At 38.3% G+C, this 25,730-nt stretch overlaps 1 protein-coding gene across 1 annotated transcript; it reads right to left on the bottom strand.

Moving 5' to 3' along the window:
• Nucleotides 1-1,078: 1,078 nt before the first annotated feature.
• Nucleotides 1,079-25,276, bottom strand: LOC123663911 (phosphatidylinositol 4-kinase type 2-beta). The gene is given in 11 exon segments (XM_045598555.1): nt 1,079-1,346; nt 1,922-2,008; nt 5,209-5,348; nt 5,760-5,835; nt 6,103-6,414; nt 6,470-6,643; nt 7,834-7,931; nt 12,477-12,602; nt 13,111-13,311; nt 14,310-14,428; nt 24,918-25,276. Coding segments are annotated over 10 exon segments (1,557 nt in total). The 5' UTR covers nt 25,144-25,276; the 3' UTR covers nt 1,079-1,346; nt 1,922-1,923.
• Nucleotides 25,277-25,730: the final 454 nt, after the last annotated feature.

Here is a 25,730-nt window from a genome sequence, read left to right as displayed (position 1 = left end):
TTTACCACAGATCTTAAAAATAAACAAGTGTTGCAAACGCGTGACTATGGTTTTTTCTTGTATTAAAGTTAGCGACATTAAAATAATTGTACTAATAATAAGCTTTTTTTCTTCTTATACAAACTATAAGTAATAAGTGAACCGCATTTTTTAGAATGACTGATCTTTACGGCCATTTTGAATAACCCTTAGTTTTTTTCAACGATATTTTGATATTTTTATATAGTTTATGACATACATATCTATGGTATATGTAATAGATAGTTCATAAAAAATTGCCATAAATGTGTGTCTATGGTATAGGGAACCTTTTTGACATATTTAGTTAATTTTTTTGACATTTCTATACGTAAACCTCAGTGCTTGAAGTTTTGATTAATGAAAAATAGCGCACAGAAAGATGATGACTTAAAATTTTTCTTCATGCACAGAACACAAATCGCTTATTTATATAAGACTCCATATTTTAATGTGAAATTTGTCGCTTTTAACTTTCGCTTACATAATATTTAGCGGGAAAAATTCAACCAATCCAGATAGCTTCATTCCTGTCGCCTGATGTTTGAGTTCCTATTAGTAGATACAACATAACTGGATTTACTGCGCAATAACATACAAAAACTTATGAAAAATTGCATTAATGATCCTTGTTTGGATTTTTTAATTAATTTCTCTCACTCGAGCCGTCACACGGCGTCGACTCCCACCAGTAATAAAGGAATGCTGTCCGCATGTTCCGTCCCAACTAAGCTCGTCTGTTTTCGATACAACTTATATTAAATAAATAGTTTAACATCTGAGAGAAGCGTTCGACTAGCGGTCCGCGACCTTCCTTGCTGAAGTTGAAAACGATTTTTCAATAAACTAAATGTATGAAGTGAAAACCGGAGAGGACGAATTAATTTTTAATCTCAACCAAAACATTTATTTATGAGGGTATTTCGAAAACTCATCAAGCTTTTTCACTATTTACAACAAAATGCCAACCCACAATGACATTCTATGGTGAACCACTGGTTAGTCATTAGCACTACGAAAAATGGTAATTTTCACATAAATAAGGAAGCGATCACAATAATAGTTTTTTTTTTTTAATTTAATGATAAATAATAATTAGTCCATTCCAGTTTTCACACTCCACGGAATAAATATATCACATATAAGTTTTGTTTCACTATTAAAATCATTTAGTTACTTAAAACTATGTACAAATGGAATGCCGAGCGATGCGTTCTGGAGGTCGCCTCAACTGCAACGGTTCATACAAATAGTTAATGCGCTACGTACATACATACAAGTGGTTATCTATATATAACAGCCGCACCGTTCCCGTGTTTCGTTGGTTTCTGAAAAGGATTAACAAATGTATGAAATTTGACATTTAGGGGACATTTTTTTTGTGCATTTAAAATAAAAATAAATTTTTCAAATTTGAATTATATAAAGTCAGGTCAGGAATTTTTTGGGCAGTCCTTTTGCAATTATTTTTCTAATATACCAAATTAAATATAAAATTATTTTCATCCATTAAGCAGATGGGTGAAATTCGTCTCTCCAACGCAGCGAAAACGAAAAAAAAAAAAGCCGACTTCGATGTAAAAACATCATTATAATATAGCGTAGGCAGCAAAAATAATAATCAATTTTTACCGAGGTAGGGAACAGCAAGAAATAACCTGCTCATAATCTGGGGCAGGCCGTCTGGGGAAGTAGTTCCATGTTACAGAAGCTCACAGCTAATAATAATACCGGTCTCAAGCAGCGCTGTGTTCCTGTAGTGAGTGACGTGAGCAGAGCTCCTAAGGGGGATGGGGGTAGTCGGGAACACGCTTGCGATGCCTTTAGTATTGCAGGCGTAGGCTGCGGTGTCCGGATCCCACCAATCGGGCCGCAGACTGTCCAACCCCTGGTCGCCACTCACCGTCACCACCAGGAGAAGAAGGGCGACTTGTGCTGGAAGCGCTGCTGGAACGAGTCGAAGAAACGCGTCGCGCCGCTGCCCTTCGACCTGCGGACAAACCGGTTTACTTCTCGGTTATATGAATATAGTGCATAACACGTGTTGTGTCATCTACTTAGACTAAAGTACATTGGTAGAAAAAGTTAAACTTGTTGTTTGTATGTTGTATGAGAGTGGATGAACGTGTATATGTATGTACACTGTACAGCCGGCGTGTATCGTGATAAAAGCGTATCAGTGCATACGTGTGTATGGGGTTGCGTGTAGGTGTTTTAAACAGGCTAAGGAGCACGGGTACGGGCTCCCGGCATGTTTTTTGAATTGCTTGATCTATTCCTGAAGCTATTACGCCAGGACGCGTGGGAGCCGTGTCTGTGTGTCTGTGTGTGGTGTGTGTGTGTGTGTGCGTGTGTGTCTGTGTTTGGTTGTGTCTGTGTGTAGTATGTGTGTATGTGTCTGTCTGTGTGTGCGGTGTGTGTGCCGTCACCTCTCCACCACGACGGCCGGCATCTGCACCAGCTGCACGGGGCTCTTGCCGTCCTTCAGCGCCTGCGTGAGGTTGTGTCTGTGTGTAGTATGTGTGTATGTGTATGTGTCTGTCTGTGTGTGCTGTGTGCCGTCACCTCTCCACCACGACGGCCGGCATCTGCACCAGCTGCACGGGGCTCTTGCCGTCCTTCAGCGCCTGCGTGAGGTTGTGTCTGTGTGTAGTATGTGTGTATGTGTCTGTCTGTGTGTAGTATGTGTGTATGTGTCTGTCTGTGTGTGCGGTGTGTGTGCCGTCACCTCTCCACCACGACGGCCGGCATCTGCACCAGCTGCACGGGGCTCTTGCCGTCCTTCAGCGCCTGCGTGAGGTTGTGTCTGTGTGTAGTATGTGTGTATGTGTCTGTCTGTGTGTGCGGTGTGTGTGCCGTCACCTCTCCACCACGACGGCCGGCATCTGCACCAGCTGCACGGGGCTCTTGCCGTCCTTCAGCGCCTGCGTGAGGTTGTGTCTGTGTGTAGTATGTGTGTATGTGTCTGTCTGTGTGTAGTATGTGTGTATGTGTCTGTCTGTGTGTGCTGTGTGCCGTCACCTCTCCACCACGACGGCCGGCATCTGCACCAGCTGCACGGGGCTCTTGCCGTCCTTCAGCGCCTGCGTGAGGTTGTGTCTGTGTGTAGTATGTGTGTATGTGTCTGTCTGTGTGTGCGGTGTGTGTGCCGTCACCTCTCCACCACGACGGCCGGCATCTGCACCAGCTGCACGGGGCTCTTGCCGTCCTTCAGCGCCTGCGTGAGGTTGTGTCTGTGTGTAGTATGTGTGTATGTGTCTGTCTGTGTGTAGTATGTGTGTATGTGTCTGTCTGTGTGTGCGGTGTGTGTGCCGTCACCTCTCCACCACGACGGCCGGCATCTGCACCAGCTGCACGGGGCTCTTGCCGTCCTTCAGCGCCTGCGTGAGGTTGTGTCTGTGTGTAGTATGTGTGTATGTGTCTGTCTGTGTGTAGTATGTGTGTATGTGTCTGTCTGTGTGTGCGGTGTGTGTGCCGTCACCTCTCCACCACGACGGCCGGCATCTGCACCAGCTGCACGGGGCTCTTGCCGTCCTTCAGCGCCTGCGTGAGGTTGTGTCTGTGTGTAGTATGTGTGTATGTGTCTGTCTGTGTGTGCGGTGTGTGTGCCGTCACCTCTCCACCACGACGGCCGGCATCTGCACCAGCTGCACGGGGCTCTTGCCGTCCTTCAGCGCCTGCGTGAGGTTGTGTCTGTGTGTATGTGTCTGTCTGTGTGTGCGGTGTGTGTGCCGTCACCTCTCCACCACGACGGCCGGCATCTGCACCAGCTGCACGGGGCTCTTGCCGTCCTTCAGCGCCTGCGTGAGGTTGTGTCTGTGTGTAGTATGTGTGTATGTGTGTGTATGTGTCTGTCTGTGTGTAGTATGTGTGTATGTGTCTGTCTGTGTGTGCGGTGTGTGTGCCGTCACCTCTCCACCACGACGGCCGGCATCTGCACCAGCTGCACGGGGCTCTTGCCGTCCTTCAGCGCCTGCGTGAGGTTGTGTCTGTGTGTAGTATGTGTGTATGTGTCTGTCTGTGTGTAGTATGTGTGTATGTGTCTGTCTGTGTGTGCGGTGTGTGTGCCGTCACCTCTCCACCACGACGGCCGGCATCTGCACCAGCTGCACGGGGCTCTTGCCGTCCTTCAGCGCCTGCGTGAGGTTGTGTCTGTGTGTAGTATGTGTGTATGTGTCTGTCTGTGTGTAGTATGTGTGTATGTGTCTGTCTGTGTGTAGTATGTGTGTATGTGTCTGTCTGTGTGTGCGGTGTGTGTGCCGTCACCTCTCCACCACGACGGCCGGCATCTGCACCAGCTGCACGGGGCTCTTGCCGTCCTTCAGCGCCTGCGTGAGGTTGTGTCTGTGTGTAGTATGTGTGTATGTGTCTGTCTGTGTGTAGTATGTGTGTATGTGTCTGTCTGTGTGTGCGGTGTGTGTGCCGTCACCTCTCCACCACGACGGCCGGCATCTGCACCAGCTGCACGGGGCTCTTGCCGTCCTTCAGCGCCTGCGTGAGGTTGTGTCTGTGTGTAGTATGTGTGTATGTGTCTGTCTGTGTGTAGTATGTGTGTATGTGTCTGTCTGTGTGTGCGGTGTGTGTGCCGTCACCTCTCCACCACGACGGCCGGCATCTGCACCAGCTGCACGGGGCTCTTGCCGTCCTTCAGCGCCTGCGTGAGGTTGTGTCTGTGTGTAGTATGTGTGTATGTGTATGTGTCTGTCTGTGTGTGCTGTGTGCCGTCACCTCTCCACCACGACGGCCGGCATCTGCACCAGCTGCACGGGGCTCTTGCCGTCCTTCAGCGCCTGCGTGAGGTTGTGTCTGTGTGTAGTATGTGTGTATGTGTCTGTCTGTGTGTAGTATGTGTGTATGTGTCTGTCTGTGTGTGCGGTGTGTGTGCCGTCACCTCTCCACCACGACGGCCGGCATCTGCACCAGCTGCACGGGGCTCTTGCCGTCCTTCAGCGCCTGCGTGAGGTTGTGTCTGTGTGTAGTATGTGTGTATGTGTATGTGTCTGTCTGTGTGTGCTGTGTGCCGTCACCTCTCCACCACGACGGCCGGCATCTGCACCAGCTGCACGGGGCTCTTGCCGTCCTTCAGCGCCTGCGTGAGGTTGTGTCTGTGTGTAGTATGTGTGTATGTGTCTGTCTGTGTGTAGTATGTGTGTATGTGTCTGTCTGTGTGTGCGGTGTGTGTGCCGTCACCTCTCCACCACGACGGCCGGCATCTGCACCAGCTGCACGGGGCTCTTGCCGTCCTTCAGCGCCTGCGTGAGGTTCAACAGCTGGCCGCGCATCACGGACATCTGCCTTTCGAATAGACTTCGATCGAAGCCTTTGTCTTGCTGCAACAGAGAACGATGCGGACATCATCATTAAATATCTTTAATTTCCCTGCTACCTCTTATTATCTACCCGCAAACCCGCAGCGGAGCGGCGTGGCTTAAGCTCTGATCCTTCTCCAACATGGAGAAAAAGGAGGAAGGAGCTGAATCGTAATCGTGATCATAATATCTTTGATGAAATTCTTTGTATGAAACTTAATACCTGTTTTATAGGCAACAACCGACTGATATAGTTATATATATATATATATTTTTGATAAATCCATATATAAATAAATACATATATCACAACTAGACTCAAGGAATCTCGGGAATCGAACCCACAACCCCCAGAGCAGAAAGCGGGGTCACTGCACCAACAGGCTAGTCTAGCATTGAAGACGTGGGTGGTGTCAGATGGAGGGGGCTCACCTTGAATAACACGTGTAGCTCATCACACAACTCCTGTACGAAGTTCATATCGGATAACAGCGGCAGCACCAGCTCCCTGGAAACCAAAATTACATATTACACCTGCATAGTCTGTGTTGAAGGCGTGAAGGGTTTAAAAAAAAAGGTTCTTCTAGATACAATGTACCGTACTCATTTAAAACTGCTGGTTTAGTTATTTAAAAATATGGTATTATTTAAATATCGACAATGTCTTTTGGGTTAACAAGAAGTGAAGTCAAGTGGTTGTTTGTGGATTGGGAGCGGAGGAAAGGGGAGTTTACTCACTTTCTAAAGGGACATGTTGTGGGGGGCGAACACTCACTTGGTCTCTTGACTGAAGGGCTTCTTGGCCTGCGGCAGCCAGGCCCAGTGGTAGGGGTAGGCGCGCCACGAGTCCGGGTGCTTGAACGGGAAGGCGAGCCCGTTGTCGATGGCCGCGATGCGCACCTCCGACTCGCCCGACCACTCCTGATACACGAATAATTGCTTTATTGATTTCATTTCAAAAAAGATGGATGAAAAATTGGTCACAATGGAACTGTTGCTGGAATAAATCAGAGAAAATTAAAGTATTTTATTGAATTGCCTTATTTTAACATTCTAACTTCCTTGCTAAGCTTTATTGGGCTGTAATCTTCCGTAAGGTTATCTCTGTCCCCGGCTGGCCTGCTTTAGACATCGAATACGACATTCCCTGCCGCCCCACCTCGCATGACAGTAAACATAATGTGTGTGTACTCACGGAGGGGTCGCTCATGGCTCTCGAAGGAGCGTCGTATTTAATGAGCCAGTTGTCGTTCCCGCGGTCCGTGTTGCGGATGATGTAGTCCAGTACCACCAGCCGCTCGAACTGCAGCTGGAACCTTAACAAACACGTCTCTTATACTCGGTGTATTCTGTTTTATGCGAATCTGAATATTAACTACTTTATAACTATATACTTTATACTAATAGATCACAGCAAAATAATACTGTTTTCAAGCAGTATTGTTTTCCTGTTGGTGAGTAAGGTGACCAGAGCTCCTGGGGGATTGGGGATTGGGTCGGCAACGCGCTTGCGATGCTTCTGGTGTTGCAGGTGTCTATAAGCTACGGTAATCGCTTACCATCAGGTGAGCCGTACGCTTGTTTGCCGACCTTAATAATTGAGCCCAAAATTAAAATCCCAAAAAAATGAAAATACCTCACCTTGACTTATAAAAAGCTTTTGACACAGCAAGTTAAGATAAATTGTTTTATTAACTTGTATAACAGGAATAACATATCAAAATGTTTAATCGTATCTCAATAAGCGTTAAGCAATCGGAAATGCTCAAAGCAACCTTAAAAATATAACATTTTGCGTTTCCCAAGGATCCATATTAGGACCGCTTTCATCTATACTAAATCAAAAAAAAAAACTGCTTTATTACAAATCGGCCTCAATTGAATTCAAATTAAAACTTTAAAAATTATTATTACTTTTGTAAAAGTAAAGCTACCACCGATTCGGAATGTAGATTCTGCAGAGAAGAATCCGCAAGAAACTTCGCAGTTACTCTTTTGGAAAATAATATATAAACTGTGTTTTAGTACAAAATTAGTAACATGTTGCATAAAAAACAGCGTCACTAAGTCCACACATCTTTATCAACTATGTAATCCTGCACCGAATAATAAGTCTTATCTTTTAATTTTTTTTTTAAATAAAAACTTTAAATTGCTTTAAGTTGCTAGATTTACACCTGATAGTGATCACAACTCATAGAAAGAAATATATTCGCCAAACCATGGAGCAGCGTAGTGGATTAAGCTCGAATTTTTCTCCTACATGGAGGCCTTTGCCCAGCAGTAGGGTCATCATTATCATCATCATTACAGCCTATACAGTCCACTGTTGGACATAGGCCTCCACAAGTTTACGCCAAAATTAACGTGAACTCATGTGTTTTGCCCATAGTCACCACGCTGGGCAGGCGGGTCGGTGACCGCAGGGCTGGCTTTGTCGCACCGAAGACGCTGCTGCCCGTCTTAGCAGTAGGGAGTTATAGGCTAAATCAATCGGTCCACTCACTTGTCCATGATTCTCTCCGGCGGTGGATCCTGCTCGAAACGCCTCAGCCAGTAGTCCGCGTCCTTGTAGCCCTCGACGAATACCTGGAACGACCCCATCTGCACCCGCACTTATAATTAGCAAAATCAATAACCTCTTTATTTATGTAAGCTTGGAAAGCACTTTTCAATCGTCACTTCACAATCATATAATTCAATTAATCTTCAAAAGATTAATTATTTTTGATATGAGGCTATCACTGCTTCGAAATGTAGAATCTGCTGAGAAGAATCCGTAGTGAACTTCGCAGTTACTCTTTTTATTATACACTTAGTTAGGTCTTGCATGAAAAACAGCTTAATACGGCAAGAGACAAGAGATTTATCTAATAAAACCTTTTTTTTTTTAAAGTTATCTTGGCGAACTGTGCTGTTTGTGTCAAACTTTCATATCACTCACTCACTTCAGCCTAATACAGTCCACTACTGGACATAGGCCTCCACAAGTTCGCGTCGAAAATGACGTGAACTCATGTGTGTTGCCCATAGTCACCACGCTGGGCAGGCGGGTTGGTGAGCGTAGGACTGGCTTTGTCGCACCGAAGACGCTGCTGCCCGTCTTCGGCCTGTGTATTTCAAAGCCAGAAGTTGGATGGTTATCCCGCCATCTATCGGCTTTTTAAGCTCCAAGGTGATAGTGGAACTGAGGTGGTAGTGGAACTGTGTTATCCCTTAGTCGCCTCTTATGACACGTACGAGAAGAGAGGGGGTGGTATATTCTTTTCTGCCGTAACCACACAGCAAGCCGTAACAAACTTTCATATACATAACAGACGCTATGAAATACTGGGTATGTGTGTAATGAGTGGTAAATAAAACGGGGCACGGTTTGAGTATAAATACATAATATACTTTTTACGAGTATAACAGAGTTGACTGTTCCCTAGGCAGAAAAAAATGTAGCTAATTAACGCATTTCATTAATCTATATTAACTAGCTGACCTGGCGAACTTTGTACCGCCTTCTTTATTTTTTTCTTAAATATAATAATTAATATATCAAAATAAAATATAGCCTATCTTTCAAGTTGGATCGAACTGCACATGGTGTGCGAATTTTATTAAAATCGGTTAAGTGGTTTAGGAGTCCATTGAGGACAAACATTGTGACACGAGATTTATATATCTATACTATAGAGATAGAGTTTGTTTGTTTGGTTGAACGCGCTAATCTCAGGAACTACTGGTCCGATTTGAAAAATTCTTTCAGCGTTAGACCATTTATCGAGGAAGACTATAGGCTATATATCATCACGCTAGGATCAATAGGAGCAGAGCACTAATGAAGAATGTTTCAAAATCGGGATTTTTTTAAGGTACTATTCAATGCGGACGAAGTCGCGAACAGTAGCTAGTTTTCTATATTTTGTTAGTACATTGGTCCTCTAAATGTACTGATACGAAACGGGTATTATAGCTTTCGGTATTAGGTCCTTAACTAACTTAGTTCGAAACGCGAAATGCACCGACTCTTTTGAAGGTACGGCTCATATTAATTGGACGAACATATTTTAACTTAGAGGCTGAATGAAATGGAAATCAATCGCGATCAAATTTGCGACAGGTATCTAATATATAAAATTCTCGTGTCGCAGTGTTTGTAGTTAAACTCCTCCGAAACAGCTTGACCGATTCTCATGAAATTTTGTGTGCATATTGGGTAGGTCTGAGAATCGAACAACATGTATTATTCATCCCCCTAAATGTTAAGGGTAGTCCACCCCTAAATTTATTTTTTATTTTAAGATAAATTATTTATTTTTTATTTTATTATGATTTGGCGTTGAAAAATACATACAGCTAAAATTTCACACTTCTACCACCACCCTCTATTTTTAAATAGCGTTTAGTGGCAATAAACGTTTGCCGAGTCAGCTAGTATTATTATATAAATAAAATATATCGCTAAGTGTTTTGCTAAGCGTTGTATTCGATAACTATTGGACCAATTCTAGCTAGTTTTTTTAACCGACTTCCAAAAAAGGAGGAGGTTCTCAATTCGACTGTATTTTTTTTTTTTTTTTTTTTTTTTTTTTTTTTTTTTTTTTATGTATGTTACATCAGAACTTTTGACCAGGTAGACCGATTTCGACAAATTTTGTTTTAATCGAAAGGTGGTGTGTGCCGATTGGTCCCATTTAAATTTATTTGAGATCTAACAACTACTTTTCGAATTATATCTAATAATGCGTTTTTACTTGACGCTTTTTTCGTCGACCTACGTTGTATTATACCACATAACTTTCTACTGGGTGTACCGATTTTGATAATTCTTTTTTTGTTGGAAAGGGGATATCCCTAGTTTGGTACCATGATAAGGAAACCAGGATCTGATGATGGGATCCCAGAGAAATCGAGAGAAACTCTTGAAAATCCGCAATAACTTTTTACTGGGTGTATCGATTTTGATAATTTTTACTTTAATCGAAAGCTGATGTTTATCATGTGGTCACATATAAATTTTATCGAGATCTGATAACTACTTTTTGATTAATCTTTGATAATGCGTATTTACTTGACATTATTTTCGTCACCTTACGTTGTATTATACCTCATAACTTTTTACTGGGTGCACCGATTTTGACGTTTCTTATATAAATTAAAAGCTACTATTCGTCACGTGGTCCCATTCAAATTTAATTGAGATTTGATTAGTAATTTGTGAGTTATATCTAATATTGCGTATTTACTTGACGGTTTTTTCGTCACCCTACGTTGTATTATACGTTATATCTTTTTACTGGGTGCACTGATTTTGATCTTTTTTGTATAAATCAAAAGCTAATACTTGTCATGTCGTCCGTTTTAAATATGATTGAGATATAATGAGCAATTTTTGAGTAATCTTTGATGACACGTATTTACATGACGATGTTAAGACGACTGTGGTCATGTTCAATACTTTGCCACAACGCCATCTATCAAAATGTAATGAAATTACTTCGTTCACTATCGATCAAATTACAATATTCCACTAGAGTAGAGAGTAGCAGTTTATTCGTTATAAATATATTTGAGCTTTTAATTTTTGAGTTATCGCTAATACTGGGTATTTACTTGGCTATTTTACGTCGACCAGCGTTATATTAACCTCATTACTATTTTACTGGGTGGACCGATATCGATGATTCTTTTTTTAATCGATAGGTGGTGCTTGTCATGTGGTCCCATTTAAATATAATTGAGATTTGAGTCGAACTTTTTGAGCTATATCTGATATGGCGTATTTACTTGACTGTTTTTGGAGTTTTCTCCTTAAGAATCGATTTTCATTTAAGGCCCCGGAATGAAAAAATTGAACAGTAAAATCTACTGAACGAATGACCTTGTTAGAGATGGCGTTCAGACGTTTTCTATTAACGCAATTAGGTTCCGATAGATGGCGTTATTGCATTCATTTATTTACAATTTGATATAGTAATAATATATTTCTTAGACTAGTAAGCCTTTTTGTGCCTATTTAGACAGTTGATCTGAAGGGGTAAACTCCAGTCGTGCATCGGAGCTGTGTGAAAACATGAACATTACATATTTTTAATAAAAAAGACATAAACCGTAATTCAATATAAATCCGCTTCAACTAAAAAACCCGCCGTAATAAGCGATGTCAGCGCTTCGCGCGAATCGACGACGGGCCTTTTATGAAATTTCTGCCTACAATCGCTAACAAAATGTTAGAAGTAACAGTAGAACATTATATAATTCTACAATTTTAGAATGTCGCGTTATATGGAATACGAACAAAGTATTACTATTTTTTCGTCGATCTACGTTGTATTACTCTTCGATGTAATTGAAGTCGGTTTTTTTTTCGTTTGCGAGCAAACACAATTATTTTCTGAAGTTTTTAATACTGTGTTAAAGGTTCTTGTGTTAGGGTATAATGAAAAGTTGGAAAAATTGGACAGTAAATTGAAACATTTGTTAATTTTAAAGAATATTTTAAATACACGCGTTTGTCTGTTTGGAGGACAGTACAGTGGCTGTCGTATTAATTTAGTCGAAGCCGTTGATTGTCGCCTACCATTTTTGAACTTGGTTTGTACATTTATGTAATCTAAATTCGAAAATGAAGTATTGAACTAATTAAAATATTAAACACGAAGTTTCTTTTAGCAGAATCTACGTTATCATTTTAAATTTAATATCTCGTTCTTAAGATCTGCTAAGATCAGACAGCGATCTACACTTGACCTAGAATCTCAAGCCAAATAATAATAGTATTATTTTCTTTATTCCCCCCCCCCCCAAAAGCAAAAAATGTGTGTGTGTGTGTGTCTGTGTGTGTGTGTGTCTGTGTGTGTGTGTGTCTGTCTGTGTGTGTCTGTCCGTGTGTGTCTGTCCGTGTGTGTCTTTGTGTGTCTGTATCTGTGTGTGTGTGCGTGTGTGTGTGTGTCTGTGTGCGTGTGTGTGTGTGTGTCTGTGTGCGTGTGTGTGTGTGTGTGTGTGTGTGTCTGTGTGTGTGTGTGTGTGTCTGTGTGTGTGTCTGTGTGTGTGTGTTTGAACACATAGCATTTGAACTAAACAACATTTGGCTAATGATAGGTCTTCGCGTATATTACATGAACGATTCGATAATATGCTATGACAGCGACGTGGACGCACCTTGGGCGGCAGGCCCATGCGGTTGAAGCGCAGGTTGGGGAACTGCTCGGTGATGGCGCGCTTGAGGCGCGAGCGCTCGCGGTCGATGCGCAGGTAGTTGAACGTCTCCGACACCAGCTTCACCACCTGCGCACGGCTGGCTGTTGACTGTTGCGGCATAGCAGGGGATAGCCTGTTCTTATCTGAGCGAGCCCATCTGGGGACTTCCTCAAATATAATATATAAATGGGACGTTATAGGCTGAATTGCCATGAATCCGCCTACCCGCATTGGAGCAGCGTGTAGGATTAAGCTCTGATCTTTCTCCTACACGGGGAAGAGGCCTATGTCCAGTAGTGGGATATTACAGGCTGAACCTTAACCTGAACTTACCACTACAGATATGGTTAATCCCCATAATATCACGATTCAGCCTGTAACGTCCCACTGCTGGGTATAGGTCTTTTTCTCCATTAAGGAGAAGGATTGGAGCGTAATCCAACTCGCTGCTCCACTGCGGGTTGGCGGATACCCCCAATGACGTATAAATCAAAATGTAGAGAAACCATAATGTATTTGTTTTTATACACATCCAAAGGTGAAGCCACCGACACAGCTAGAAAAAAATCCTATCTACTAGAAATAGTGAACTCACCCTAGTCTTAGGAACAACCCGGAGGCCGATCTTGGCGTCGACAAGGCTAGCACCCGCCTCCGACAGGTAGCCTTGGTTGGGGATGAGGCAAGAGCGACCGAAACAACACGGGCAGCACAGCTTGTGCATCCATTTCGTCCACTTGGGGTTCAGTCGCCCGTAAGGTTCCTCATCCTTCGGCTTGAACACGCCGATTATTTTCTGGAATTTTCCAATTATGGCTCAGACACTTGTGAGTTGTGTCCAATAATTATGGGTTTAAATTTTACGAGTTTAGTTTATTGATAAATAATTTTTTTTGGTTTTTAAATGATCCGATATACCGTGTATAACATCGATGGAAAACATCGAGAAGAAATCAGCATGTCTCGAGAAAGCCTTTGAAAAGAATTTAATCTTAACAAAAGCCTCGATATGAGAGGCTTTTTTCCATGCGTAATTAATGGCATTATTTTTAATCTAGCACGACCTTAATTTTTTTGTATTTAAATTTTAAAACTTATGAAATCTAAGTTCTAAGTAATCACAAGTAAAATGTCTCCTTTACACCAAATAAGAAAACCAATCTCATGGTTCCCTTAACCCCGCAAAGGATGTTTTTTATCTTGCTCCAGTGATGTTTGTATCACTTTTTAAACTGTTGAAGACTAGACAGCAGTTTAAATTGAATTTTAGGAGCTATATTGGAAACATATAAAAACTTTTGTTGGTCTGTTTATGTATGTATTTTTGTATGTAAATATTACAAAGAATTTAGAAAACGTAGTGTATTTTTATGAAATAAATAGCTATCCAAACTATAGCCTTATTGCTTACATAATGATATTATTTGGTTGGTGAAAATGTTCCCAAGAGATTACGTTTAAATGAAACATATTTACGAGGCACTTAACGATAAAGCACTCACAAAAATTTTAATATAAAGTTCAGACGTCCAAATCACGACGACTTGTTATTAGCTTCAAAATTGAAAATCCTACTCCAATTATTAGTATTCCCCGATTAACTTTTACTTATAATTAGCCAATCTTCAAGTTTCCAGTATTATATTGATCTGGTACTTTTGCCTTTGATATTAACGTTTTTTTTGATAGAGGCATCTTTTTGCAGAATGTGTCATAACCTCCTCTATCTGTCTACAATAATAAAGACAAGGTTCAACAGTTTATTTCGAAAATAATAAAAAGTGAATTGCTCACCCCTCCGGGATTCTTGACGAAATATGATCCGCTGGATCCCTGGTATATCCGCTCTGGGAATATACCATTGTCGATGGCCACCTCAGCCTGCCACACGAGTTCCGTGAACTGTGGGTCATCTGAAAAGAACACCATGACATAAAAAAAACTATCAATACAACACGATTTAACCCTTTTTGTCACCAGTTTAATTGAGCTTGATGTTTAACGTATTCGCTTCAGCCTGTATTATCCCACTACTGGGCATAGGCCTCTTTCCCCATGTAGGCGAAGGATCAGAGCTTAATCCACCACGCTGCTCCAATGCGGGTTGGCAGATATATTCCCTACTATGAGTGATGATCGCTATCAGGTGTACATGATAACAACCGTGACCGACGGCTTAACATGCTCTCCTAGGCACGGTGGGGAGACCCAAAAGGACTGCACAAACACCCAGACCACGGCAAACACCTGTATGGCCAATACAAATGTTTGTCATGTGCGGGGATCGAACCCGCCACCGCCAGCGCAACAGGTACAATCCATGGCTGTAACCGTTGCGCCAACGCGGCGTCACGCGGCGGCGCGTTTAACGTATGTTACGTCTGAATAACTTGATAATCTAATCTAATATGACAGTTTATATTTATATATACATATATCAATTTACGAAAAACGAATCTTTCTTCTCTACAACTTATGTAGAAATTTATGTTAAAGAACATATTTACTTTATAATTCAAAACTCACTCGAAGGTTCCATTCAGATAAATAATCATAAGTAGTAATCAAAATAAATTTGAGATTTCGTACGTTTCTTATTACTAATATGAAATTGTATCTCCACGGACCTTCGGCGACGGTGTCCTTGGCACGTTTTAGCTACGTTTAATTTATATAGTAGTTTAGTAGAAGAAGTTAATAAAACCACCTTGTCTCTGCATGTAAATTTGGAAAACGATTAATAGTCAAGATAACTCATCCTTTTATACATTTAGATTTTAATAAAATTGATCCTTTTCACAGTTTTTCTTAAATTTTGGTACATATTCAAAGATCAAAACTACTTGCTTTCAATATATATTGCGAATATTGGTGTATTTCTGTCAGTCTGTTCTTGACCTATTTTCATTACGGTATAATATCTTTGTTATGATTACATAGGCTTAGTATGATACAGAGTCCCGTGACCATGGCGTTTGTCACATTGTTTTTAAAATATCGGGAATCTCAAAATAATAATCGTGGAAAATCCCGTTTAAATGAAAGTGTTATAGAAGCTTCAAAATAAGAGACATTCGAGGAAAAATTCAGAATAAAATGGCAAAGATGACTCACCTTGATCATTTTCCCTTTCATTTGTAAGAAAATTGCGCTTAACTTTTAAGTAATGATTTTATTTAAGAATTGAATGAATAACAAAATATCTTATTTTTAAGTCGGTTAGTCAGTGTTTCATCTTTGTTTCGATTGCAAACACTTTGAAGTTCCCACCCATTTGTACATGTGCGTAAAGATAGCCATATTACACAAGATTGTTTAAGTCTATATGTTGAACATATGTATCACATATATATGTGGCTATGACGTCACAGTTCGAGTTTATTTACCCGGCAATATAATCAATACCTACATGTAATTATAATGTAACGGGGTCACGGGCAGTCTTCGTAATATTAATATTGGGATGCAAGAATGATTATATTGATAGGGGCCAGCAAAACTAGATTGAATTGAATCGTTATAGTCAAATTATAATTTAAGCGTTTTTTTTTCCAATACTTTAATCAATATTATAGGGCCAGTTTTATCGGATAGTGACTTAGATAGTCTATCAGAGACTATATCAGCAGGTTAAACAGGGTCTTAATCCTACGACTATTAGAAATTCGAATTGCGTGTTTATTACTTAGTCACAAGAGAATGACTAAACAGGTCTGGATGAAGATTAGCACAGAAATTGGTTTACTGTTTAGAAATAACGGAGCAAGTTTAATCTTCGAGCTGTATAGTTTCTGAAGCACTATCACTCGGTTAGTTAAAGTTGACACCTTGCTGTTAAAATACTTTCCAGATATCTGTGGCATGTTACCGCGTGACATGATAACATTTATACCAATTCGGGATTAACTTTAAAACTACTGGATCTATTTAGAAAATTTGGTCATCAGAAGAATACCAAGACGAACCAAATCGTGCCAATCCAAACCGGCGAATCTGCGAGCGGAAAGCAGGTTTTTATAAAACAATCGTTATAAATAATTCAATAATAAAACAAGAATTCTTTGCCATAACCATAGATCAGGTTTACAAGTAGGTTTTATAATTCAAATTTCTTGATATTTGGTAATGCTTTAGGTATCAGAGGCGCAATTTTTTCGTCATAATTGACGTAAATTGCATAATTATTACCTCATTATGACCATTTAATGGACCTAAAATTGGAGATGCAGCGGACAACATAGTGTGTACGTTTAACTATCTGAATTTAAGAGTTTAGAGGTTTGTAATTTATGTATGTAGTATTAGCTACGCGACACGGTTTCACCTGCGTAATTTCCGATCCCTTGGGAATATCGGGATAAAAAGTTGCCTATGTATTATTCTAGATCGCCAACTATCTGTGTAATAATTTCATTAAAATCGGTCCAGTAGTTTTTGTGTGAAAGAGTAACTAACAAACATACAATACATCCATATAAACACCCACCCTCACAAACTTTGGCATTTATAATATTAGTAGGACAGAAAGGATATGTATAGTTATATGTCTAGTTGAATTCATTATAAGAATTTAATACGTACATATATGTATAATATATGGCTTGTGTATTTATCATAATGATTATTAACTATTTTATTGTTTATTTTTGCCTTTGAAAATAATTTAATCTTTGTACAATTTCCCCTTCCGCAGGTTCCTTTAAACTAAGGTTAGCTAGTAGAGAATGCTTGCAAAATTAAAACTGAATTTTGTGCAATTAAATACGCTATACAACAAAGTATTAAAATAAAATAAATAGAAGATATACCGATGGAATGCGTATACCAACTGAGGGTAGTTCATCTTAAATTGTCCTGTAAGTACAGTACACAATATGCAGTCGGAGGCATGAAATTGAAGGATAAGTCAAATCAGACAAACCAGAATGAAATATTTGTACAAAACCATTTCTTCGTGTCGCTTAATTGTCATCGTTAATGAGAGGTTATGTTATAATTAAATATGAAAAATATTTATTTACGCTATTGATAAGAACTAATGAGTTTATCGATATTTATAAAAAATTAGAATTTACGATAGACATTTAGAAATTACGATAACAGACGTTGTCTACAGATGAAATGTGGCAGTATATAGAGAATAACAAATTTTAGGCAAAAATAAAACACATGAATAATCTTTATAATTAAATAAAGTATCCATCGATGTTTCAAACCGAAGACTTGTTATCTACAAGAAATAATGATAAATATATTTACATTAATATGAATGACTCAAAACGTTATTTGTATAGATAGACTATGAATAGCTACTGATTTGCAAATTTAGTATCTATTAGTATAAGTTAGGACATAAAGTTCAATTTTACATATTTTGTAAAGGCGACATGACCAGAATTATTGTGATGTATTTACAAATATAACCTCATAAAAACGTAGACAAATGCAGACCAAATTATCATAATCTTATTGCCTATCATAACTCGGTATCCATGACTTTATGAGCAGCAAGCTTTCAAACAGTGTTGCATTCCTGTGGTAGTTAAAGTGACCAGAGCTCCTGGGGTAATTTGGGTTGCAGGCGTCTATAGGCTACGGTAATCGCTTACGATCAGGTAAGCCGTACGCTTGTTTGACGACCTCGGTGTATTACGCTTCAGCCTGTAATGTCCCACAAGTGGGCATAGGCCTCTTTCCCCATGTAGGAGAAGAATCAGAGCTTAATCCACCACGCTGCTCCAATGCGGGTTGGCGGATATATTCCGTACTATGAATAACGATCGCTATCAGGTGTACATGATAACAACCGGGACCGACGGCTTAACGTGCTCCCCGAGGCACGGTGGGAAGACCCACAAGGACTGCACAAGCACCCAGACCACAGCAAACACCTGTATGGCCAATACAAATCGAACCCGCAACCGCAAGCGCAACAGGTACAATTGGCTGTTACCGTTGCGCCAACGCGGTGTCGGCTAGGTGTATTAAGAAAAAAAAAACCTAAATTAATTATATCTTCACTACACTTAGCGGTATTTGGAAGATTTCCCAAACTTTTGTTTAAAAAACATACACAGTGTACAGATGTTTCCGTTACCCGACAAATTGCAAGTCATCATCAAGAAACAGATGTCGGCTTTCACTAAACACACAAAGTCTCAAACCCGATACACATACCACCTGTATTCCTTTAAGACAGCTGCCCCTAAATATTATCAATTGTTAATTTTTGGTTACGATGTATTTCGTAAGTTTACAATACTAACCTACCTAATTTATTGATAGATTTAATTTAACTTGTTCCTAACGATATATTTTAGATTTAACTTTGAACAATATTTTGTTAGAATATAACTTATAACAGAAATAAAACCTAATGATAGATGAGAAAGAAGAAAGATGTGTATTTTCTGACGAAATATAGGTATACCTACATCATATTTTCCTAGATATAAGTTTTTTTTTTTAAAACATCTTTTAAGGATCCATTGTCCAAGAAAAAGTTTAATTATTTTTTATATTTATTTAAAACTACTGAATCAATTTTAAAATCTATTCCTCTTCTTCGGGTTAAAATGGCTTTCGATAGTGCCAAATGAGCACAGATGATTTCGCCAATGTCACGTAGAATGGAGAATACACGGAGGAGATTGATCGGTGCGGTCGAGATTACAAGCTTCGTTAATTTATTTAAAAGTATATAGGAAATAGCAGTAGTTAGTATAAAATAAAATATCTCTTCGCCTAGAACAACACAAACATTAAAGTTAGTAAGGCATATTAAAATAATTTAAAATCTCGTGCATGGTACTATATTTTATAAGAGTGAATGGAGCAGCCGAAAACGTGTAATCCACGCGGTCAAAGCCGCAAGGCCAAAAACGAGAATGATATGTATATTAATCAATGGTTTTTTGGATACATTAAAATATATGAATAATTAAGCTTTATGATGTAAAATCTTTTTATTTGTATGATATTTTCTCTGTGATTATAATCAAAATGTACTGTCATTGAATATGATACAATAAATAATAATAAATATTTTAGTTTTTTTTAAACATAACTAGGTCGGCAAACATGTATACGGATCACCTGATGGTAGCGTATATACGCCAGCTATACCAGAAGCATCGCATGCGCGTTGGCGACCCTATCCTCAATTCCCCCCGGGAGCTCTGCCGGCCTAGCATGCATACAACGAGATATCTCTTGACGAGAGAGAGAGATAATGTCTACATCGAGTATTTTCTCGATTACCCTAACATGCGCACTACGAGAGACAAAATTCTCTTCCGAAGACTTCGCCTTGTCGAGTAGAGAAACATTATCAACCATAATCACAACTGAATATCATTCTTATTTCTTATGTCGTAAAGTTGAATTTACAAGGTTATTGACCAATCGTGCCAAACCGGGATGAGCCAAAGTTTGTATAATTTCAAACGAGTGACACATGTTTTATTTAACAATGTTCTCGGCCTTTTGGCTAAGATAAAAAGTGTATATCTAATTTAAAAAATCTAATATGGAAAATAAAACGGCGTAAGTAAATGAATTTAATTATATATGTAAAACAATATGCTCGTGTTGTGCTTTATATCTTGTCGCACATTAGATAATTGTAATTCTATCACGCATTGTTTTTTTTTTTTTTTTTTTTTTTTAATTTTTTTGAATTTTTGAATTTTTTTTTTTGATTATTGATTTTACTTTTATTCTATTTAATTTTATTTTTACTTATTGATTTTTTAACCGACTTCCAAAAAAGGAGGAGGTTCTCAATTCGACTGTATTTTTTTTTTTTTTTTTTATGTATGTTACATCAGAACTTTTGACCGGGTAGACCGATTTCGACAAATTTAGTTTTAATCGAAAGGTGGTGTGTGCCAATTGGTCCCATTTAAATTTATTTGAGGTCTAACAACCACTTTTCGAGTTATATCTAATAATGCGTTTTTACTTGACGCTTTTTTCGTTGACCTACGTTGTATTATACCGCATAACTTTCTATTGGACGTACCGATTTTGATAATTCTTTTTTTGTTAGAAAGGGGATATCCCTAGCTTGGTACCATGATAAGGAAACCAGGATCTGATGATAGGATCCCAGAGAAATCGAGGGAAACTCTCGAAAATCCGTAATAACTTTTTACTGGGTGTACCGATTTTGATAATTTTTAATTTAATCGAAAGCTGATGTTTATCATGTGGTCACATATAAATTTTACTGAGATCTGATAACTACTTTTTGAGTAATCTTCGATAACGCGTAGTTGCTTGACTATTTTTTCGTCGATCTACGTTATATTACTTGTCGATGTAATTGAAGTCGGTTTTTTTTTCGTTTGCGAGCAAACACAATTATTTAATATCATTTTGTTTTGTTTTTTATTCTGAATGTTGTCTTGTCTTGTTGTACTAACCCAATATGGACTTATACTTTGGTCTGAAATAAAGTATTATTATTATTTAGAATAAGAAGCAACAGGGCGCAAATACGTTTTTTGTGTCATTATATGGCACACTTCACTCGACTTTTCGCATTTCCCGCTCTTCGTATACCGAAATTATATAATTATAATAGGGAAACGCCATGGTATACAAAAAATAGGCACCCGGTTTTATTTATTTTTTATTTATCGTCTTTCTCGTCGATAATATTGAAGACGAGAAGTTTCTCTTCCTAAAACGACAAAATTCGACAAAATGACGATGTCATGTTAGCTTCCGTAGACATAAATATCACAGATCACTAAAATTTAATGATTATCTCTTCTTGACGTAACGAGAAGAGTATCGCGTGCACGCATGTTAGCTACAGACATAGAGAGATAATACGAGAAAAGGGGTAGACAAAATTTTGTCGTGGCGCGCATGCTAGGCCTGCTGGTCACCTTACCAACAGAAACGCAACACAGCTTGAAAGCAGTATTCTTTAGCTGTGATCTTCTGTTAGATCGAGCTACTCCAGTCGGGCTGCTCCATATTTTGAGCAAGAAATTTCCTGCTGTGCCCTACCTTAGTTAAGTTTACTGATAAGATTTTTTTTTACTTATATTAACTACTGCACAAAATGTTTGTTTTATCATTGCCGTGCGTTTTTATATATAATTACTAGTTTAGCTATTTAATACTCAAAAGTAATGAAACAGATGCAGATGTGAGAATTGACGGCCTGATTGAAATGCGATCAATGTTCAACTAAATGTATACGTATTGAGTTGCATAGTATGTAATACGTATGAAGCATAACAATATCTTATATATAAAATTCTCGTGTCACAATTTCAGTTAGCATAATCCTCCGAAACGGCTTGATCGATTTTTATGAAATTTTGTGTGCATATTGGGTAGGTCTGATAATGGGCCAACATCTATTTTTCGTACCCCTAAGCTATAAGAGGGGGTTAATAATATATATGGCAAAACAACGTTTGTCGGGTCAGCTAGTGATATAATAAATCTTGATAAAATTAAAAATTAAAACACTACACAAGAAAATGTCAATAAAAATAAAAAAAATCAATCAAAACACGAAAAAAGAAATATAGTAAGAAATATTTCTTATTTGACTAGCCCGTTGGCGCAGTTTGTAGTGCCCTGCTTTCTGTTCCGCGGGTTGCGGGTTCGAGTCCCGTCGAGTCTGGGATTAATGTGTATTTATATACGTATTATTTCTATGTAAATTTATCAAAAAGAAATTCAGCTTTAACAAACGGCTATTATCTACAACACAAGCAATAAGTTACTTAGCGTGGTACAGACGACCGTGTGTTTGTTATAAGATATTTATTAATATAAAATGAAAGAAGACTATTTTTTTTACCAAATCGCTTCAGTCTGTAATATCCCTCTGCTGAGCATAGACCTCTGTCCCCAAGTAGGAGAAGGATCAGAGCCGCTGCTCCAATACGCGTCCGCGTAAATATTCCCTACTATGAGTGTACATGATAACAACCGGGATCGACAGTTTGACGTGCTCTCCGAGGCACGGTGGGGAGACCCACACGGACTAGCAACCACACCGGAAATAAAAATATTTGTATAAAATAAATATCCACTCCAAGCGGGAATCGAACACGCGACCGTCGGTGTTTAGGCGCCGCCGACACGGCACACGCACCATTACGCCGGAGCGGTCGTTAAAGCGTTTTTTAACAAATTGCTTTTTTTTTTAAATTTCATTTTGCTTCACTTTGAAAATAGTGAATTGTCTTTAAAATAGCCTCACTTAAAATACTAGAAAGTCTAAAATCAGAAACTTGGTAAAAAAAAGGTAATTTGATGAAAAAGTTCATTCTATTATTCAATTTGTGAATTTAAAATAGGGTCAGTAATGTAAACATTTTTGCACAATTCACTGTCATGTTTTATTTCTGATACAAATAGATCTCTTATTGTTATCACATAAAAAAAAAAAAAAAAAAAAAAATCTTTCTACCAATATTCAAACTATAGCAAGTATAGTTTGGCATTTCTACCTATAATCACATCATAGCAGGTAAAGATGGAAAGAGATAGATATATTACATAGTATCCATGTGTGAAAAAGAGCCAGTAGTTTAAAGGTAAAATTTGCTGGTTTGCTTTCTTTAAAATTACATCTTATTCTGTTACATTTCTGTACTTGCATATTTAACCCCTGAACAATTTTTTTGCCACAGTTTCCACAAAAGATGTGAGGGGTCTTGTTTGTCTCTTCTTTTTGTTGTTAATATTGCTATGATGTACAAATCAAAATTTTTTCATGATTTCGTCATCATCATCATCATCACTTCAGCTTATTGCAGTCCACTGTTGGACATAGGCCACCACAAGTTCGGGCTAAAAATGGCGTGAGCTCATATGTGCTACCCATAGTCACCATGCTGGGCAGGCGGGTTGGTGACCGCAGGGCTGGCTTTGTCGCACCACTGCCCGTCTTCGGCCTGTGTATTTCAAAGCCAGCGGTCAGATGATTATCACGCCATTGTTTGGCTTTTTAAGTTCCAAGGTGGTAGTGGAACTGCGCTATCCTTTAGTCGCCTTTTACGACACCCACGGGAAGGGAGGGGGTGGCTATATTCTTTAATTTTATATTATTTTATTTAATAATTAAATTAATATATTAATAGTGAAGCAAAAAAATTGTACCCATTTTTACGAAAATTGCGCAGATGGAGTATTATGAAATTTCGCACACTTATAGTTTATATAGAGGAGCGCAAAATGCTAATATTTTTTTAAAATAATGCACAAAAAATACATTACACACACTACCATATTATTTGACACACACCCGCATATATACTACTCTATTGTTTATTGTTAAGGTCTGTGATTAAATTATAGTCGAATTTTGACCACTGTGCGACCATTAGTTAATTTAAATACATCTCTAGTTCCTTAGATGGATAGTTTATAGATTCATGTCAAGACGATTTTAATTCAAATAAGATTTTTTAAATTTGGAATATTGGTATTGTATTACATTGTAGATCAATTATTTGCAAACAGTTTTTGCCGTATATAATTGAGATTCTTTTAACCATAATAACATATATTATAGTTAATATATATATATATACACAATTCTTCTAGCGTTTAGATTCATAATTTACTTCTTTATAAGTATAAGATAAATATAGTAGATATTTTACTAGTTTTATTAAAACTGTCCCTTTTTATTTCCTTAAATCAAAAAAATTCTCTTTTCAATAGCAAAAAAGGTATAATAAGGGAGTTTATTAAGTAAATATAGGCTTACTTCATTACATTTAACAATTACAGCATAAATATATCATTTTTATACTGTTTAACTATATCAATGTTTTTCTACATTGAGTATCACCATATGGACACTATTTTGGCATGACTTAACATTTTTTTTAACATTAATTTTAACACAATGTAATAACTGTATGTGTAATGATTGAAATAAATAACTCACTACATAGGAATGGAAACTCCATCACAAATGAATCACTGAAACAGTTGCCTGAAAACTACAACTGTTACGCTTCACTGAAAACTGACATGAAAATAACATTTGCACCTACATTCACTCAAGATACTTAGAAAAAAACATTTTTTTTTTCAACTAGCATGAAGTTTGGTAACAAAAGATGCAAATTTTGATCTCAAACAATAACAAATAATTAAAATATTACTTGTCTCAAGGTAAAGATGTTGAATTTTGTATGTATATTATATTTTTTTTTTATTTCTTTGTAACAATTTGGTATTGTCATACTCATGTGTTCCAAGAAGCCATATCTGTTGGAGAGAAGTCAAACAACTGCGTTTCAAATGTGATACCGTACCGACGAAAATTGTTGATGAACGTAGGAACAGTAAAAAAAGTGTCTACAAATTAGATTAGTCGGGAAGAGATAAGTTACAGTCAAAATAATATTTTACCTGGAAAATGATTAAAGGATACATCCAGGTCGCCGCGGCCGCCTAGCAGCGGCTGCGACTCCCTGTTCGCGCCAAGGGAATCCACGTTTCCTTCGAATCCGACCTCTGGCACTAAACAAATGTCTTCGGTACTACTGGACAGAGATAGCACGCCGTCATCGGGAGGCGTAATACCTGTGTTCGGTTTGTCGAAATCGAGATTCAACAGAGTCTCTTCCGTACTCATGAGTAATGTTAAAAAGTTGATCTCTACCGAGCCTCATCTATTTCGTATTGTAATAATCTTTGTTTCACAATCATTAACACAAACACTTCATTTCATCGAGACGGACAAAGACTATAGACTGCAAGTATTGACAGAAGTGACAAACTTGATCAAATTCAAAAGCATAGACTATAAACATTTTTAGAGATACCACTGTGTATTCCGTTGTACATTATACAAGGCAAGTTGTACTTAAATTTTTAGTTAATTAACTACTTGGGTATAAACTATTAGTAAATATTTATAAAAATAAGAATAGAACTAGCATTTTTTTAATTAAATACTAACTGCCTGGACAGACTTTGTTCTGTCAAAAGTTAATCAAAAAAGTTTTTTTTTGTTTTTAATTTTAATTGTAATAAAATCTTCCGTGAGCCTTAAAAGGAACATACAAAGAATATATTAGCCGAATTGGTCGAATTATTCTCGAGTTATGCGCTAAGCAACATTCATTTTTTTTTTTTTTATTAAACATTATGCATATTTACAATTCAATTTTTTATTTATATAGTTATAAATAATCATATAAATATACATATTTACATAAA

The sequence above is a fragment of the Melitaea cinxia genome, chromosome 21 (genome assembly GCF_905220565.1).
Source record: "Melitaea cinxia chromosome 21, ilMelCinx1.1, whole genome shotgun sequence".
NCBI classification, from domain to species: Eukaryota; Metazoa; Arthropoda; class Insecta; order Lepidoptera; family Nymphalidae; genus Melitaea; species Melitaea cinxia.
Note: the sequence above shows the minus strand (reverse complement) of the source record. Positions and strands in the feature narration are given on the sequence as shown.